General features: G+C 39.3%; 1 protein-coding gene across 5 annotated transcripts in view; it reads left to right on the forward strand.

The window, feature by feature from the left end:
- Positions 1-15,623, forward strand: part of Efcab7 (EF-hand calcium binding domain 7) — a 50,726-nt gene extending 35,103 nt beyond the window's left edge. For 4 of the 5 annotated variants that reach the window (XM_008763885.4, XM_008763886.3, XM_039110289.1 and 1 more), the window contains 4 exons: positions 7,876-8,024; positions 12,429-12,638; positions 13,750-13,857; positions 15,371-15,623. In XM_008763885.4, coding sequence (XP_008762107.1) covers positions 7,876-8,024; positions 12,429-12,638; positions 13,750-13,857; positions 15,371-15,445 — 542 coding nt within the window. In that variant the 3' untranslated portion in view covers positions 15,446-15,623. The remainder of the gene's footprint in view (positions 1-7,875; positions 8,025-12,428; positions 12,639-13,749; positions 13,858-15,370) is intronic. The other variant, NM_001191866.1, reaches the window with a different exon arrangement.
- Positions 15,624-17,958: the final 2,335 nt, after the last annotated feature.

Here is a 17,958-nt window from a genome sequence, read left to right on the forward strand (position 1 = left end):
TAACATCTAGTTATGGTAGACAACAAATGGCAGTGGTGTCTTAGTTACTGTTCTATTGCTGTGATAAGACCTCATGACCAAGGCAACTTTTAAAAGAAAGCATTTAGGGGTTGGGGATTTAGCTCAGTGGTAGAGCGCTTGCCTAGCAAGCGCAAGGCCCTGGGTTCGGTCCCCAGCTCCAAAAAAAAAAAAAAAAAAAAAAAAAAAGAAAGCATTTAATTTGTGGTTCATGGTTCCAGAAGGTTAGAGTCTTTGATCATGGTAGCTATAGCAGGCAGCTGGGAGTTCACATCTTGATCAACAGCATTACGTGGGGGTTGGGAGGAGGATGTGGGCTTTTGAAATTTCAAAAGCCACCCTCAGTGTCTTAGCTCCTCCAACAAAGCAATGTTTCTAATTCTTTCCAAACAGTTCCACCACGTGGGGACCAAGTATTTGATTAAACATGAGCCGATGAGGGCCATTCTCATTCAAATCACCACAAGTGGCAATAGCCCATGTTATTTTAGGGACCTCTAGAGCTTTCCTGACCAATAACTCATAACTCCTGGCACTGATATTTTTATTTAATAACCCATGCCTTCTCAGGAAAACATTGTCCACCCATGAAGGGTACCTGTAATTTTTTTTTTTTGAAGGAAACTACTTTTCTAGTACTTGGTAACACTGGGCTACACACTGGTTCTGAAATGGACAACAAAGAGTTAATAAGTTTGTTCCACTAAAAATATTAAAATATCTCCAGAGAGTTGTTTATACATGTTAAGAATTCTTAACTGGTCATGGTGCTACACACCTTTAATCCCAACATGTGGGAGGCAGAGGCAGGAGGATCTTTGTGAAGTGGAGCCCAGTTTGGTCTACATAGTGAGTTCCTGGACAGAAGGGCTACATTAAGAGACTTTGTCAAAAACCAAACAAACAAACAAACAAATAAACAACAACAACTATTTTTTGTATTTGTGCTCAGTTAGGAAAACCCATCAATGGTGATCTAGAAGCCAAGAGCACAACAGAACATCACTGAGAAAGGGGCAGAATCAGTTGTCACTTAGTAGGCATCTGAGATTACAGTAGGGTTTGTGCGTTTAAGCCAAAGCTTGAAAAGTCAAAGGAGGAAACCCAAAAGCCATAGCCAACTATGCACCACAGAATAGGAAGTGTGGAATGTAGCTGGGAGAAAGAGGAACTGTCCATCGCTGCAGTGGCATAATGGATGTCTCCTAGGATGGTATCAGTTTGTAGAGTAAGTAAGCTAGGCAAGAGTCTGACACATCTGTTTTTCTAAACAGCAAGTAGGGTAAAAATATGATACTACTATAAAGGTTGTTCAAATTAATTTTTATAAATATGTTGATGTTTAATATTAAACTTCTATTAAGCTTGATAATATACACAGTACAGTTTTATCTATAAAATATAAAGATATTGTAACTTTAATAATATACCCTTTCATTTCTACGGTTGTTGTCATTCTATTTCAGTGGAAGTGAATCATAATTAAATTTTGTTTTCTTTTCTGTCTTTGTGGTGTGTGTGTGTGTGTGTGTGTGGGGGGGGGGGTGTGGTGTGTGCAGATCCATGTCTATGCATGTACATGAAGAGGTCAGAGAGGGATGTTGGGTGTTCTTTTCTATCACTATTCATTTTATTGCTTTGAGACAGAGTCTCTCAATGAGCTTGGAGCTCCACTGGAGACCAGAAAGCCCCCGCGAGCCTCCTGTTGGCTGACAGTCCCCAGTACAGGGGTTATAGGCATGCGCATAGCCACACTAGATTTTTTATCTGGGTACTGGGATCCAAATTTGCTATCTTCTTGCAAACATGCTTACCCACTGAACCATCTCCCCAGCTCCTAATTAATATTTTCTTATGGCAAAAATTATTAGTCAATAAAGTTCTATTTAATTAGTTTACGTAAGATCAACTGTTTTGAGAGCTCGCCAGGTACCAGGTGCTCAGCCAAGCTAATACATCAGCTCGTGAAGTAGCCCTGGGACTGCTCTCACTTTATACATAAGCACATAGAATCAAAGAGATTAAGTAGCTTAATCTAGGTCAATAAGCAAGTCAGTTTCATAACTAGGCTTCAGTCCCAGACAATCAGGTTCTAGAACCACAGACTTTATGCTCTCAAATGTTTCTTAAAACTATTGCATTGAAATGATTTGTGGGACGTATTTGCTTCAGTGACAGCCATAATACATACATACACATACATACATACACATACATACACACATACGTACACACACACACACATACATACATACACATACATACATACACACATACATACATACATACATACATACATATACACACACATAATTTTTAGGTTCTGAAATGTTTATCTCAGCATAGCCAATATTTACTCATTCCTATTGATAATAAAAATACATTATTTAGTTGTAAGATTACCTCAGCATCTTTTTGGCTTTAAAAATACTTTTGTTTCTATTTTGTTCTGTAATAGATTTGCTCTTTGGAAGAGGTTCAGATTGATTGGAAAAGTTAGTAGGATCTGGAGACAGCGGGCATCCGTCTTTCCCACTCCCCCTCTACTAGGTTCTGCCTGTCACTAACAATGCCTGTTAGTGTGGGACACTTGTTAGAATTCATGAGTTCATCTTGCTTCCTTATTTACTATTATTAAGTTTCTCTTCCCTTGTACAGTTGCTGGTTTTGACAACTGTTTAATCCCACAAATACAGTTATCACAGTAGCAGAAAGAATGGTTTCCGTGCTCTAAAGGACTCCCCTGCACTCCACTTGTTTCCCTGCGTATTCATCTCCCAAACCTTGGACAATAATTGATCTTTTTACTATGTAATTTTACCTCTTAAGGAATGTCGTATGACTAAATTGCATGTTTTCTTCCAGGTTTCATGGTTTGATAGTTCATATCTCTTTATTGCTGGATAATAGTTCATTGTATTCAAAACATGAACATGTCACAGTTTGAATTTTTCTATTCCCCTGAAAGACCCCCGGAGTGGGGAGACCCTCACTCAAGTCTCGGGATGACGCGACCCCCCAAGAACTCACACAAGACCGTCCTTGTTGTAATCGCATGAGGTTTATCGATAGCAACCAGTGCACTGGGGTCGAGACTCGTATCCCACGCAGGGGCAGTGGAGTTCGACCCCGAGAGGCTGGGAGAAGAGGTATTTAAAGGGAGAAACCACAACCCAAGGGGGCAGGGATGGCGTCATTGGAAAGTGTGTAGAATAACAGTGAAAAATCACAAGGAAGAACTCTCTGTCCCCGAAGATTGTTTCCTAGGAGAAGCTGTCTCCTACTTCTCAGATTGTTTAACTTCATGGTCCGCTAGTTCCTAGGAGAAGTTGATTCCTGCTTCTCAAGATTGTTCTCTAAGATTTATGGTCAGCTAGTTTCTAGGAGAAAGCTGTTGAGCTGGCCAATGTAATTATCTATTCTATAGCCCTAGGAGAGGCTTCTTGGAACATACAGTTCTGGGGCCTAACCTGTTTTTTTTTTTTTTTTTCTGCTCTAAACTTTGTGTCTAGGGGGGCAACTTTAAAACTTTTACCTTTCACCCCTATTGAAGGTGATCTTATGACTTCCCATCTGGGACGTTTGTGAATACAGCTGCTATATGGCAACCCTGTGTGCCGGGTTGTAAACAAGCAAGCTTTCCACTCCTTTACATTTTGGCTCAGTAAATCCTGGGCTGAATGCTGACAGTGTTTAGCTTTGAAAGTGTTTTACAGATGTATGACAGGTTTGATTCTCACCAATCATTACTAGCATTCCTGTCGTGCCACATGTCACCTCCAAAAAACCATCAAATTTTTGGGTTTTAGGCATTCAAACAGGTATGTAGTTGAATCTCATTGTTTGTAATCTCCTAATATCATTTGACATTCGATATCTTTGTATCTATTTTCCACCATTTGTAACTTCTTTAATGATGTCTTTGTTAGTGCCCGACTCTTTTTGATATAAAAATTCACCTTAAACTTTCTGGTACCCAGTCTGACCCTGGGCTTACCATCCTCCAGCCTCAGCACTGGGTGCTTGCATTGTAGGAATGTGCCAGCATGTCTAGGTTTTGTTGCCTAAGTTTTGTCTTTTTTTAAATGATAGAGTTCTAAGAAGGCTGTGTATGCTATAAATACATATCTTTTATCAGATGTATATTTTGCAAGTATTTCCTCCCAGTCAATTATTTATATTTTTATTCTTCTTGCAATATCATTCACAGAACTTAACTTGTTGAGAAACTGTATTCTTCCTTAGGTCATGTTTTGTATGCTGTGACAGCTACTCTAGGTTTTCAACACACCTGGAAAGAGGGGCCCTCAATTGAGGAATTACTTCTATCACATTGGCCTATGGGCATGTCGTGGGGCATTTTCCTGATTGTTAATTGATGGAGGAGGGCCCAGCACACTGTGGGTAGTGCCACCCCTTGGGTTTGTGGGCTTGGCTTCTATAAGGAAGCCAGATAATCGGAAACAGGGGGAAAGCCAGTAAGCAACAACTCCAGCCTCTAGGTTCCTGTCTTGGCTTTCTGCCCTAGCTCCCTTTTATGATGGGCTGTGACCTATAAGCTAAAATGAACTCTTTCCTCCCCAGCTCACTCTTAGTCATGGTGTTTATCACAGCAGCAGAGAAGTAAGGTAGAACATGTTTGTGGTGGTGTTGCTATTGTCTTTTGAGTCAAGGTCTCATGTAGCTGGCCTTGAACATGCTACACAGTCAAGGCTAGCCTTGAACTCCTAATCCTTATGCTTCTATCTTTCAAATTTGAGGATTATAGTCCTGTTTCACCACAGTGGCTTGGTTTGTACGCTTTTCAAATGGTATCCAAAAACTTCATCACCAAACACAAGTCAGACTAGACCTTTTTCCTGTTATCTTGTAGAAATCTTATAGTTTTGTGTAGTACAGTTTCATCTGTGGCTCTTTTGAAGTTACTCTTTGTGAAAGGTTTAAAGTCTATGCCTAGATTTATTACGGATATAAGCATGTTTCGGGACATTGTTGAAAAAACTTGTTTAGTCATTCTGTCGCTCTCCTCTGTTACTTACCAGTAATATGGATATATTCTGTTGCATTGACCTATTTTTCAATTCTCTCACTAATACCACTTTTAATTATAGCTTTATGTAAGATTTGGAGTCAGGTTAATAGTATAATCTGTTTTCTTTTAGTAGGCCAAGGGTTAAAACTAGGACTATATCTGCTAGAGAAGTGCTTTACCACTGAGCTTTATACTCAACCCTATAATAAATTTGAAAATTAATAAGGATTAAGAATTTTAAGTTTTACTTATAGAAGAAAAACTAGGGAAGCATCTGGAACACATGGGCACTGGAAAAAATTTCCTGAACAAAACACCAATGGCTTATGCTCTAAGATCAAGAATCGACAAATGGGATCTCATAAAACTGCAAAGCTTCTGTAAGGCAAAGGACACTGTGGTTAGGACAAATCGGCAACCAACAGATTGGGAAAAGATCTTTACCAATCCTACAACAGATAGAGGCCTTATATCCAAAATATACAAAGAACTCAAGAAGTTAGACCGCAGGGAGACAAATAACCCTATTAAAAAATGGGGTTCAGAGCTAAACAAAGAATTCACAGCTGAGGAATGCCGAATGGCTGAGAAACACCTAAAGAAATGTTCAACATCTTTAGTCATAAGGGAAATGCAAATCAAAACAACCCTGAGATTTCACCTCACACCAGTGAGAATGGCTAAGATCAAAAACTCAGGGGACAGCAGATGCTGGCGAGGATGCGGAGAAAGAGGAACACTCCTCCATTGTTGGTGGGATTGCAGACTGGTACAACCATTCTCCAAATCAGTCTGGAGGTTCCTCAGAAAATTGGACATTGAACTGCCTGAGGATCCAGCTATACCTCTCTTGGGCATATACCCAAAAGATGCCCCAACATATACAAAAGGCACGTGCTCCACTATGTTCATCGCAGCCTTATTTATAATAGCCAGAAGCTGGAAAGAACCCAGATGCCCTTCAACAGAGGAATGGATACAGAAAATATGGTACATCTACACAATGGAATATTACTCAGCTATCAAAAACAACGGCTTTATGAAATTCGTAGGCAAATGGTTGGAACTGGAAAATATCATCCTGAGTGAGCTAACCCAAACACAGAAAGACATACATGGTATGCACTCACTGATAAGTGGCTATTAGCCCAAATGCTTGAATTACCCAAGATGCCTAGAACAAATGAAACTCGAGACGGATGATCAAAATGTGAATGCTTCACTCCTTCTCTAAAAGGGGAACAAGAATACCCTTGGCAGGGAAGAGAGAGGCAAAGATTAAAACAGAGACTGAAGAAACTCCCATTCAGAGCCTGCCCACATGTGGCCCATACATATACAGCCACCCAATTAGACAAGATGGATGAAGCAAAGAAGTGCAGACCGACAGGAGCCGGATGTAGATCTCTCCTGAGAGACACAGCCAGAATACAGCAAATACAGAGGCGAATGCCAGCAGCAAACCACTAAACTGAGAATAGGACCCCCGTTGAAGGAATCAGAGAAAGAACTGGAAGAGCTTGAAGGGGCTCGAGACCCCATATGTACAACAATGCCAAGCAACCAGAGCTTCCAGGGACTAAGCCACTACCTAAAGACTATGCATGGACTGATCCTGGACTCTGACCTCATAGGTAGCAATGAATATCCTAGTAAGAGCACCAGTGGAAGGGGAAGCCCTGGGTCCTGCTAAGACTGAACCCCCAGTGAACTAGACTGTGGGGGGGAGGGCGGCAGTGGGAGGATGGTTGGGAGGGGAACACCCATAAGGAAGGGGAGGGGGGAGGGGGATGTTTACCGGGAAACCAAAGAATTATTATTACGTATTAAATAAATTAAAAAAAAATTAAAAAAAAGAAAGAAAAGCACAAATATAATCTCAAAAAAAAAAAAGAAAAAAAAAGAATTTTAAGTTTTAAATGTCAAGTTATTGTTGGCCCACATAGTATAGTATTAAAAACACATTTTCTTTAATACTTTCTTTGTAATGCATATCAAATATTAATTTTTATCTTTACTAAATAGTACATTACTATTGTTCTCTACGATTTAATTTGGATAATTTTCCATAAAAATCCTGTGAATCAATTAGAAAACATTTTAAAATACTGGTATATCTTTCGTTTTCTTATAATAATGCATTGAAAAGAGGTGCTGTCTCATTTCCACAGAGTATATACAGATGGGAGGCCTGCAATCTTTCTTGTAGGAAGTTGCCAAAATATAACCCATTGATACTATGTATTATCCATAGATTCATTTCAAGACAAGCATATGATACATAGGTGAATAGATAGGAACTATTAAACACATAGACATATATATGTATGTATGTATATGTGTGTGTGTGTATGTATGTACATATGTCTAGATACTGGTAAGTTTAGTTTTTAACTCACAAATAATGTTAAATAAGCATAATTAGACTTCCCTTGGGAAATGCAGGTTTTCATTATCCAACAGTTTTTCAAGGACCTGCCAACAATTTGTTAGAGAAACTATACTTTTAGTAGTAGATTTCTTAAGCCTTACCCTTTCGGTTCTCCCTTTCTCAACTCCAATAGTATGGGATTTATTTATATCAAGTTCATACAGGTTCTGGTGGGCCTAAAGGGGCATATGAAATATAAATTCTTATGAGTGGTCAGGTTGGAAAAAGTACAGTTTCCTCTGTGTTGAGCTGTGAGAAATTAGAAAAGGAAGCAAGTTTGTGGGATTTTTAATTTTCTTGTTACTGCTGACAACTGAAAGTTTATACTTAGTATAGACATTAAACACGTGGACTTTTGAATAATGTGTGGAAGAAATGATGTTTGTGTTTACAGAAAACTTTGACACAAAGAAGAATGAATTAACAAGACAGGGCTTTATGGACTTGCATCTAATGGAAGCAAATGACCGAGAAGGAGACCCTCTTGACCTGTGGGTGACTCTACATTCCATGGGCTACAATACGGCTCTGGAGCTGACAGAGGTAGAGTACTCCAATGCTGACAGTGGCCTTGGTTTTCATGGTATCTGCCCTTGAACAGTCTCCTAATCCATGACTTTTAAACTTAGACACTCAAGTCCTTGAACTTCACCAGTGTAAGGTGAATCCCGGCACATTCCAGGTGTGTCTCCAGTACTTTCTGAAGCATGTTCTTTACCGAAATGGACTTACTCTCAACTATGATTAGTCAGAGACAAAACGGTTTGAACCTTGAGTGAAGAGGGAAATTAGTAACCCAAATGTACTTATTTTTGCTGGAACACTGTCTAAGAATGGAGTTGTATGAGGAGAATTCTGAGTGGTTGTGAGAAAACTCCAAGAAAACAAAACAAGAGTCTTGTGACCTCAGTTTCTTCAAAAAATATGGAATTGTTCTTGGAATGTGCTTTTGTGTCCCACTCAGGTGTAGCCGATAGGAGTGAGTTTACCTTAGATTATTTATTACGGCTGAGTACTGTATGCCTCTATGGAAAAACACGTTTTTGCCACGAGCGGTTTGTCCTATTGATTGAATGTCTTACTCATGTGATTCTTAACTCTCAAAGATTAAATTGGCTGATGCTTTGAGTAAAGTTGGCTTGTGCATGAGGCTTTAGTGTGCCTCATTTTTAGGCCCCACTTTCCCAGGTTCAGGCCACCAACCTATTTTAAATTGGAGATGGGTGCTTGAATTGTCAAAATCTTATTTATAGAGGAACTTCATCCTAAGAGAAAGAAGATCTCTGAGAATAAGTGTCTACAGAGAGTTGGGAATGCTTAGTTTTGTTTTGGTTTTTTTTGTTTGTTTGTTTTGTTTTTGTTTTCGTTTTATATAGTGCTTCTTGGGTTAATGTTTATAAGACACTGGAAACAGTGGCTGACTATCTAAAGTATTTTGTGTGTGATGTGCTAGTCAGTAGCACAATGACTGTTAACACAGCAGGTACAAAGCTAGATAATACTGTAAGTCCAAAGGAGGAGGGAAATTAGACCTTCTTAAATTCTGTATCATGTTTAAAATACAGGATTTAAGAGTTTGAGCTCAAGCCACATACCAACTAAATAATAAGATTTCTTTATACTCTTAACCTGGTACTCATTTTCTCATACATCAGTCACCTTTTTATTACTTATTTTATATGTACAAATGCTTTGATTGCATGTATGATTGTGTACCACATACATACCTTGTGTCAATAGACGTCAGAAGAAGGTGTCAGACCCCTTGGCACCTGAGTCACAGATGATGGTGAGCTACGGTGTGGGTGCTGGGAAATGAATCCATGTCCTCTGAAGAGCAACCCATGCTCTTAACTGCTGAGCCATCTCTCCAGCTCCCACTTCAGTCACTTAAAGGGGTAATACTAGAAATAACAGATGTAAAATGTAAGTACTTTGACTAAATCCATGTTTTTTATATCATTCAATATTCCTCAGAAGTGTACTTTCTGAGTGCTCTCTCTCTCGCTCTCTCTCGCTCTCTCTCTCTCCCCCTCCCTCCCTTCTCCCTCTTTAAGTACCTCATTTTATTAATTTATTTTGTATATATGAGTACACTGTCACCGTCTTCAGACACACCAGAACTGAGCATCAGATCCCATGACAGATGGTTGTAAGCCACCATGTACTTGCTGGGATTGAACTCAGGACCTCTGAAAGAGCAGTCAGTGCTCTTAATTGCTGAACCACTTCTCTGGCCCTCTGTAATTTTTAAATATCCCTCTTTAACCTAATATTTTGTGAATTTTACATTTGAACCATGGTTGTAAAAGCTACTTTTAGTGTTTAATCAGTATTCTACTATACATGTTTTCATGTGATAGAAATTTAAAATCAGAAAAACAATTTGAAAACATTTGAAACCATTTATTAATACTTACCTTTGAAAGACTTATAAGGTAAATTTTTATTTGACTTAAATTTTATTTATAACATCAAATAGATATTATATTCCCACTATTTGAAACTTAATAGACAGGGGCTGAGGATGGCACTTAGTTGGTAAGAGTGATTGCCTAGAGTACACAAAGCCCTGAGTACAACTCCCCAAACCATATAAACTGGGCATGGTAATGTATGCCATTTAAATAGAAAATATTTAACAGGAGAAAACACCCGCAGCAGAACTGTCAGAGGATGGTGTCCTGGTGTGCTTTCCATTGTTGGACAAAAACCATGACCAAAAGCAACCAGGGGAGGAAAGGGCGTATTTACAACTTGTACATCATGATGGGAAGTCAGGGCAGGAACTGAAGCAGAGGCCATGGAGGGGTGCTGTCTATTGCTTGCTCTCCGTGCTTTGCTCAGCCTGCTTTCTTCTCTCTCTCTCTCTCTCTCTCTCTCTCTCTCTCTCTCTCTCTCTCTGGAAAAGAAGTCAAAGTACCTTTATTTGCAGGTGAGATAATATAAAGTGACCACAAAAATTCCACCACGAAACACACACAGCTGATAAAGACCTTCAGCAAAGTACCTGGATACAAAATCAACTCACAAAACTTCATTGCCCCTCCCCCCATTTTAAACTGATTTTTCTCTTTTCTTTAAGTGATAGAGTTTATTTCTATGTTTTCTGAGTCACATGTGTGAAAGAATGTAAGCAAGTGTACCAGGTGACAGTGGTCACCATGCATAGTGAGAACCAGTCAGTTTTCAAGTTTTGAGATAGGAGTTGGTAAAATGAAACCTCGCCGTTAGAGACAACAACAACAACACAATTATGCATAAGCTAGAAGAAAGCTTTTGTCATTCCATACATTTAAATAGAATGAAAAAGGCCAATGAGCATCCTGTCAGGAAGAATTTTGTTAACTGGAAAGATACAGAAGTACATGATTTAACCTTAAAACTATGATCTAAAAGATCCAATCAGTGATCACTTTATGTGTGAATTTTGATCAAAATTTTCCAAATACTATTGGTTTTCCATATTGTAATTTATCTTCCTGTCTTATTCCATCATCATGCCTTTTTCACACTCCAGATCTTATCCCCTCCTGGTCTACCCTCTGACTACTGCCCATCCCACACCTCCTCCCACCCTCCAGTCTCCTGAGGCTTAGGTGCACCCTCTCTGACTGAGCCCAGACCCGGCCGCCCTCTGCTGTGTGTGGGCTCATCTCAGCGGGCGTCTGCTGCCTGGTTGGTGGTTGGTGGTCCAGGGTCTGAGAGAGCTCAGGGTGCTGGCCCTCCTCCTCAGCTTCTTCCAGCTTCTCCCCACCCAATTCAACCACAGGGTCAGCAGCTTCTGACCATTGGTTGGGTATAAATATCAGCACCTAACTCTTCCAGCTGCTTGTTGGATCTATCGGAGAGCAGTCCTGATAGATCCCTTTTTGTGAGCACTCCATAACCTCAGTAATAATGTCAGGCCTTGGGGCCCCGCACTGAGCTGGATCCCATTTTGGGCCTGTTGCTGGACCTCCTTTTCCTCAGGCTCATCTCCATTCTTGTCCCTGCAGGTCTTTCAGACAGGAACAATTATGGGTCAGAGTTTTTACTGTGGGAAAGCAACCCCATCCCTCACTTGAAGCCCTGTTCTCTCTTTCCACTGTAAGGTATTTCATCTAACATCCCCCTCTCTCACCTCTCAGGTCTCTGGTACATTCTGGAGGGTCCCCCTACCTCCCACCACCTGAGGTTTCCTGTTTCCATTCTTTCTGCTGGCCCTCGGGGGCTTCCCCCATCCAATACCTGATCATGTTCCCCTCTTCCCTTCCCTGCCCCTTTTCTCACTCAGGTCCCTCCCTCCCTCCCTCCCTCCCCTCTTGTGATTTCTTCCTTCTTCCTCCCAAGTGGGATTGGGGTGTCCTCACTTGGGCCCTTCTCAGCCTGCTTTCTTATATATCCTAGGATCATCTGCCCAAGGAGTAGCACCACCCACAATTGACCGAGCACCCCCACATCAATTATTAATCAAGAAAATGTCCCACACACTTGTTCACAGGCCCATGTGATAGAGGCATTTTGTCATTTGACTTTTTCTCTTCCCAGATAAACCTAGACTTTGTGTCAAGTTGACAAAAAAACCTCCCCAGCACAAATAAGGCTACCACACCCCCAGCATAGATGAGACTGTCACAACCCCCTCCCCAGCACAGATGATGAGACTGCCACTCTAACTAAGGAAGGATAAGTCGAGGTCTGTCGCTTACTAAGAGAACAGTGCTGGGCAGGCATGGTTGGTCCACACATATTATCATGCTTGCTTTTATTTATTTTATGCTAAATAAAATAAATATTTTAAGGCCACGATGTTAAGCTTCTGTCTCAGTGTCAGGCTTGGTGGCAAGCACTTCTCCCCACTGGCCAAATGAAGTTTAAGTGATATGGTAAGCATTTATAGTAAGTCTGTTTGTTTAAAATTTTACCAGGAGGCTAATTCAAGATTGTGTTTGTTTCCCCCATCAGGCATGCCCGTTTGTCATCAATGTCTATGCAGAAAGGTGCAAGCCAAGGATTAAAGCTGTGCATATGGAGGCATGCAGTGGGCAGCTTGAGAGGGCCATTTGCAAATCTGTCCTTGATAGAAGCAATGCTAAAGTCATGGATGGCTATGAGAATATAGTCGTGCACACTTGCAATCAAGACTCATGGATAACATCAATTATTGAAAATAAGGTACTGAAAATAAACTTTACACACTGCCAGGGTCATAGCCAGTGCGATTTTCCAAGGCATGATCATTGCTGCTTGAAAATGAGGTATTGATTGTGAGGCGCTTTTCCTTATTTTAGTGTACAGTTTAATACTAATGTTATCTTCCTTCTTACATTGCAGCCAAATGTCATACTATATTTTTAATATTTATAATGGACAATTATTCTTTTTAGTGTATATAAATCAAACTTGGCATTATACTATTATGTTATTTATAATAACTCAAGACCATAGTTTTTATTTTAAAATATGAAAGTTACAATTTGGAGATTAGTGAAGAATCAGCATAACTTAGGTACAAAATAAGGATATAATTTTTGTTTCTATAAAAGATTTTATTTTTTAAATCTATTAGATTGTTACACAGCAAGACCATTATTAGGAAGTATGAAATATACTCTCTGATTTCAAGTTGAGATACTTAGAAAGGCCCTCAGAGAGACCAGCGAATAAGTAAATATTAAGCCATCGCATAGTGCATGTAGTTTTAGCCTACCCTTGTCTCTTGCAGGGGTTTAGGCAGTAGAACTTGGGGACGATGTGTGATGAGGGGAAAGAGAGTGGTAGAGTAGGATTTCAGCTTTATCTGCGGTTTCGATATACTGAGAGGCAACCTTTAGAAGTAAGGCAAACCAAAGAAGAAACATGGGGAAGGGACAGCACAAAGGATCATTAGGAAGGTCAGAAACAATGGTAGAGCAGAGAGGATCTCAATGACATGATGTTTCAGGCACCTTAGTTGGAAGGTGGGATCCAAGTGAAATGGATGCTAGAAAAATAGAGGTGGAAGACAGACATTGTTGCTATAATAAGCCAAGGATGAGGTAACTTGCTCTTACTGTCCACAGTGGTCTGGGAATGAAAAATCAAAGGGAAAATCAAAATTAAAACTCATTTGAAAGAAAGCTGCTGATGTCATTGGAGGTCAGTCATTTAGAAGGAAGCCCATGGCACTGAGCCAGCGGGTGTGAATTTGTAATGGACTGGATTCTAGAAATGGAGGCTCTGGTCTTATTCTCAGGTTTATATCTGTATTTATTTTTCAAAACTAAAGACTTTAAATTTTCCACAGTCAGATGACAAAGTGATTATTCACATCAACAATGAACTGAGTAAAAACTGTGTCAACAACAGAGGACTCAACATCTTTGCAGTAGAAGTGGCACCAAGATCTACAATGGTAAATGTTACTCTCTAACTAATGCTGTTGGAAAGAAATCATTTACTCTCAGTGCAATCAATAAGCATGTGGCATGAAATGAGGTTGAAAGTTACTTAAACACGACATTCCTAGCACCAAATACCCCATTTCTTCTGCAGGAGGATTTATGTTAGTTAGTTTTGGACTCTTCTCTCATTTAACCCAGGCTGGCCTCAGACTCACATCGTGGCCAAGACTGATTTTAAATTCCTGATCTAAGTTCCACTGTGTCTGACAGAGACTTTCCTTTTAATTCAGTCTTGTCACTGTTTGAGTGACTATGGGATAGTCTTTAACCTTCTCTGTTCTAGTTTGTTTTAAATTTTGTTTTACATGGTGTGTGTGCACATGTAGATGCATCCATGCACATTCATGCCACCGAATGCATGTCAGAGTTGGAGGACAGTTGTGAGGAAACCATGTGTGTTCAAGGATCCAGTTCAGGGGCAGGCACTTCTGTCAGCTGAGCCATCTGCCAGCTCTGTCCAGTTTAAGGGTAAAATTAAAGTAATGTCACTAGGTTAGGTAAGTCCTTCACAAAGTTAGTATAAAGATAAAAATAACATTATATACATGAAAGCACTTTTAAACATCATATGAAGAAATGTCAAATATTATGACTAATAAGTTATTTTAATAACTCAAACTGTGCTTATCTACACTATTAGTATTGTTCAACATTACCTGAGAAGTGAAACACCTCTAAGTTTTAGGTAAGCAACTAAGTCAAGAGCCAGAAATAGCTATAAGCTTAGTATAGCAGACTCTGTCTTTCTGATGAGGTCACAAATTGAAAGCAAGAATGGATCAGCAGACTGCCAGGGTCTGGTGAAGGAACATAGTAAAGGCTCACTAGTGTATTTTTTACACCCTCCCCCATGTTTTCTGTGAAATTCCACAACCTTCTTGAGTGATTTAAAGGTAAAGAGTAAAAATAGCTTATTCTTAAGTTTCTCCATGAAGACTTAGGAGATGGACTGCAGGGTAACTCAGTGAGTGAAGTTCTTGCTGTGCATCCTCAGAGCCCTGTAAGCCAGGCATGGTGGAACCCAGTATGGAACCCTAGTTCTAGGGAGAGAAACAGGCCAGACAGTCTAGCCTGGTCATCGGGGGCAGGTTCCCTGAGGTGGGTAGTGTCTGAGGAATGATCATTGAGCTTGACCTCTTCCTTCCACATATGTACATGCATGCATGTTCACCCACATGAACATGTGTACACATGTGCACACAGAGATTTTTTTCCTTTGCTGAGACAACAGTCTCACCGGGGAACCCTGACTGACCTAGAACTTGCTGTGTAGAACAAATTTCCCATGAACTCACACATATATGCCTGTCTCTGTCTCTTGAATGTTTGCATTAAAGGTGTGCTCCACCACGCCTAGTTTCACTATATTTTTTTTTATTATACTATGCCTAGAAATGTCATATTGAAGATTAGCAAATAACAATAAATTATCAAAAAATAAAAGCTTTCTGTTTTTATATGCAGGTTTGTCAACATGTAATGCCCCTGAATGAGGAACAAGAATGGATATATTGTTGTGTGTATTCTCTTGTATCTTAAAGAATTCCATTTGGAGCTATCAAGCTAAGAAGTATTTTAGATCAAATATTTTATTTATTAACTACATGCTTTTCCATGTAACTGGTATACTTAATAATCTGTTTCATTTCTATGCATTTATATTTTATGTCCATGTTATATATTTTATTATTAAAATACAAATAGTGTTTTAAAAGTATGTGAGTGTCTTGTTAATTGAGTGGGAAACATAGTACTTTTTTATTTTTTAATGAAAAGAAAACTATAGATAGGATTTTAAAAAATAATATTCAATGACTTCTTCAAAAACTTTTGGTTTGTCTTATAAATACTAAAAGACAATATAAATACAAAACCAGCTATTTAAGATCTATTTATTAAAAAGGTAAAGTGGAATTGAAGAAACCTATTTTGTGTGATAGGAAGCTAAACCTGATGGCATTTGCAGGGATATTTTGACCCAACAGCAGGTTTCCCACTGGCTGCTCTTCACAGAGGGTCCACTGGAATGGTTAAAGTTAGGCCTGTGTAGCAGTTAAGGGCATGAAAAATGACAACAAGCAATTAAAAACTGTCATTAACAGAGTACTGGCCAGTGTCAGCTTGGAAATATGAGTACCATTGTCAGATCCTATTATTTTGTCTTCTACATGCCAGCACACAGTTTAAATGTTACTTGGAGTTTGGACCATTAATTTATATATGTAAAATGGTTACGGGTTCGGTCCCCAGCTCCGGAAAAAAGAAAAAAAAAATGGTTACGTTACCTTACTGTTTGAACTCTTCAAATGGATGTCTCATTAAAAGTAGTTTGTTTATTGTCAAATGCTTTACAAATTCAACAGCTGTGGCCATATATCTCATGTCACCTCATACTGAGTTACAGAAAATTGTGTATGGTACTAAAAACATATGACAAAGTTGTTACATTTGTCTAAAGTAGTATAGGGGTTTATAATCAGATAATTGGTCTCATGAAGTATTGTCTCACGAACGTGGAGACTCAGGAAAGAGACCATAGAGCAATGGAGCAGGACCTGTCTCACAAAACCTCTGCTCTGCTGGAGCTGTGGCGACTGGGGTAGGAGCTCACTATCCTAGCAGTTCCATCTCAGTTAAATTTTCTTTTTCTTTCTAACTTTTAACATTCTACAGTTCTGATATTTTAAAACTAATTTGTTAGGTTTCAGATACTACCTTAAGAAGGCCTTAAATTACTATACTTAATCACTTCCTGATTTTCTATTAATATTGGCATAGACAAAGTTTTTGTTTTTTTAAGCTAGTAGCCTTTTCTTATATTTATTTTTGTGTAGGTTAAATATACAGCAGAAACTGAATATGCTACATTTAATCCTATCTTGGGTATAAACCAGAAAAATAGAACTGTATTTCTGATTATAGCCACTAGGGGGTGAGTGCATATTAGAAGTGGGGGCAGGGGTTGGGGGAGGGGGAGTTTTCAACTCTGGTAAGCTCTTTATGATTTCTAACAAGGCTCCTCTGGTGAACTGTGTGCTTTGTCTGAATGGAAAATGCATGGAAAACAGTTACTGCTAAAATGAATACCAAGTCTTCTCCTCTTAAAAAAGTACTGACTTTCAGTTCCTTATGACTGTAGTTATAAGATATATATATATCCCTGCTAGCTTTATTTGGTGTAAAATCTTGACTGTTGCTATCTAGCCTGCTTAAATCCTCAGGAAAAGAAGGAACTACATACATCATGGCTTGAGGAAAATAAGGTAAATGAATGTGCTGATTTAAAAGAAGTAAGTAGGGTCTGTGTAGGCAGAGAATTTAAGGTCCAGAAGGTAGTAATAGTTGCCCAGTCTAAGGAAGCAAGCCTTGGCCTGCTTTGGAACATCTGTATTTGCTAACCATAGCTGTTCTGTCTAAGGATATCAAGAACAGTTAGCCTTAATTCTCATAAGCTGCCTTTATTTGTAACCAAAGTCAGTGTGGCCTTTTGCATAGGCACTCCAGGACTGCGGCTACAGCTCACTTAGTGTGCATGATCCTGGCTTTGATCTCTAGAACCACAAAAACACAGGGAAAGGAGAATCCTTTTACTTTACATAGTTCTCAAAATAACAATATTAAAGATAGCACCATATACATTATAAAGGACCTGGATATTGTTTCATTCTTCAAAATTAAGCTATGTTTCCTATTTCTTTTAGATGTAATTCACAGTTATCTAGTATTTTATACACAGTTCTTATTTTATTGTCCTTTACAATCAAGTACAAGATCCACCAGATTAAGTTGAAGGCTAGCCGAAGTACCATCTTCTAAGTGGGGTAAGTTCAGTAGTAGCTCACCTCCCTGCTACCTGGTCTTTCTGCAAATATGGCCACTCCAAACTGGCCCTTCTCAGCTACTCTTCCAGATGTGACCATCATCCCAAAGACCCTTAGAGGATGTGAGCAGTGGGGATTTGAAAAGAAAGAAAGAATCATGGAAATAGACCTAAGCAATGCGCCCTTCATTGGTACATCGTGAGAATACATGGAATTGTATGTTTCCATCTC

The sequence above is a fragment of the Rattus norvegicus genome, chromosome 5 (assembly GCF_036323735.1).
Source record: "Rattus norvegicus strain BN/NHsdMcwi chromosome 5, GRCr8, whole genome shotgun sequence".
Lineage (NCBI taxonomy): Eukaryota > Metazoa > Chordata > Mammalia > Rodentia > Muridae > Rattus > Rattus norvegicus.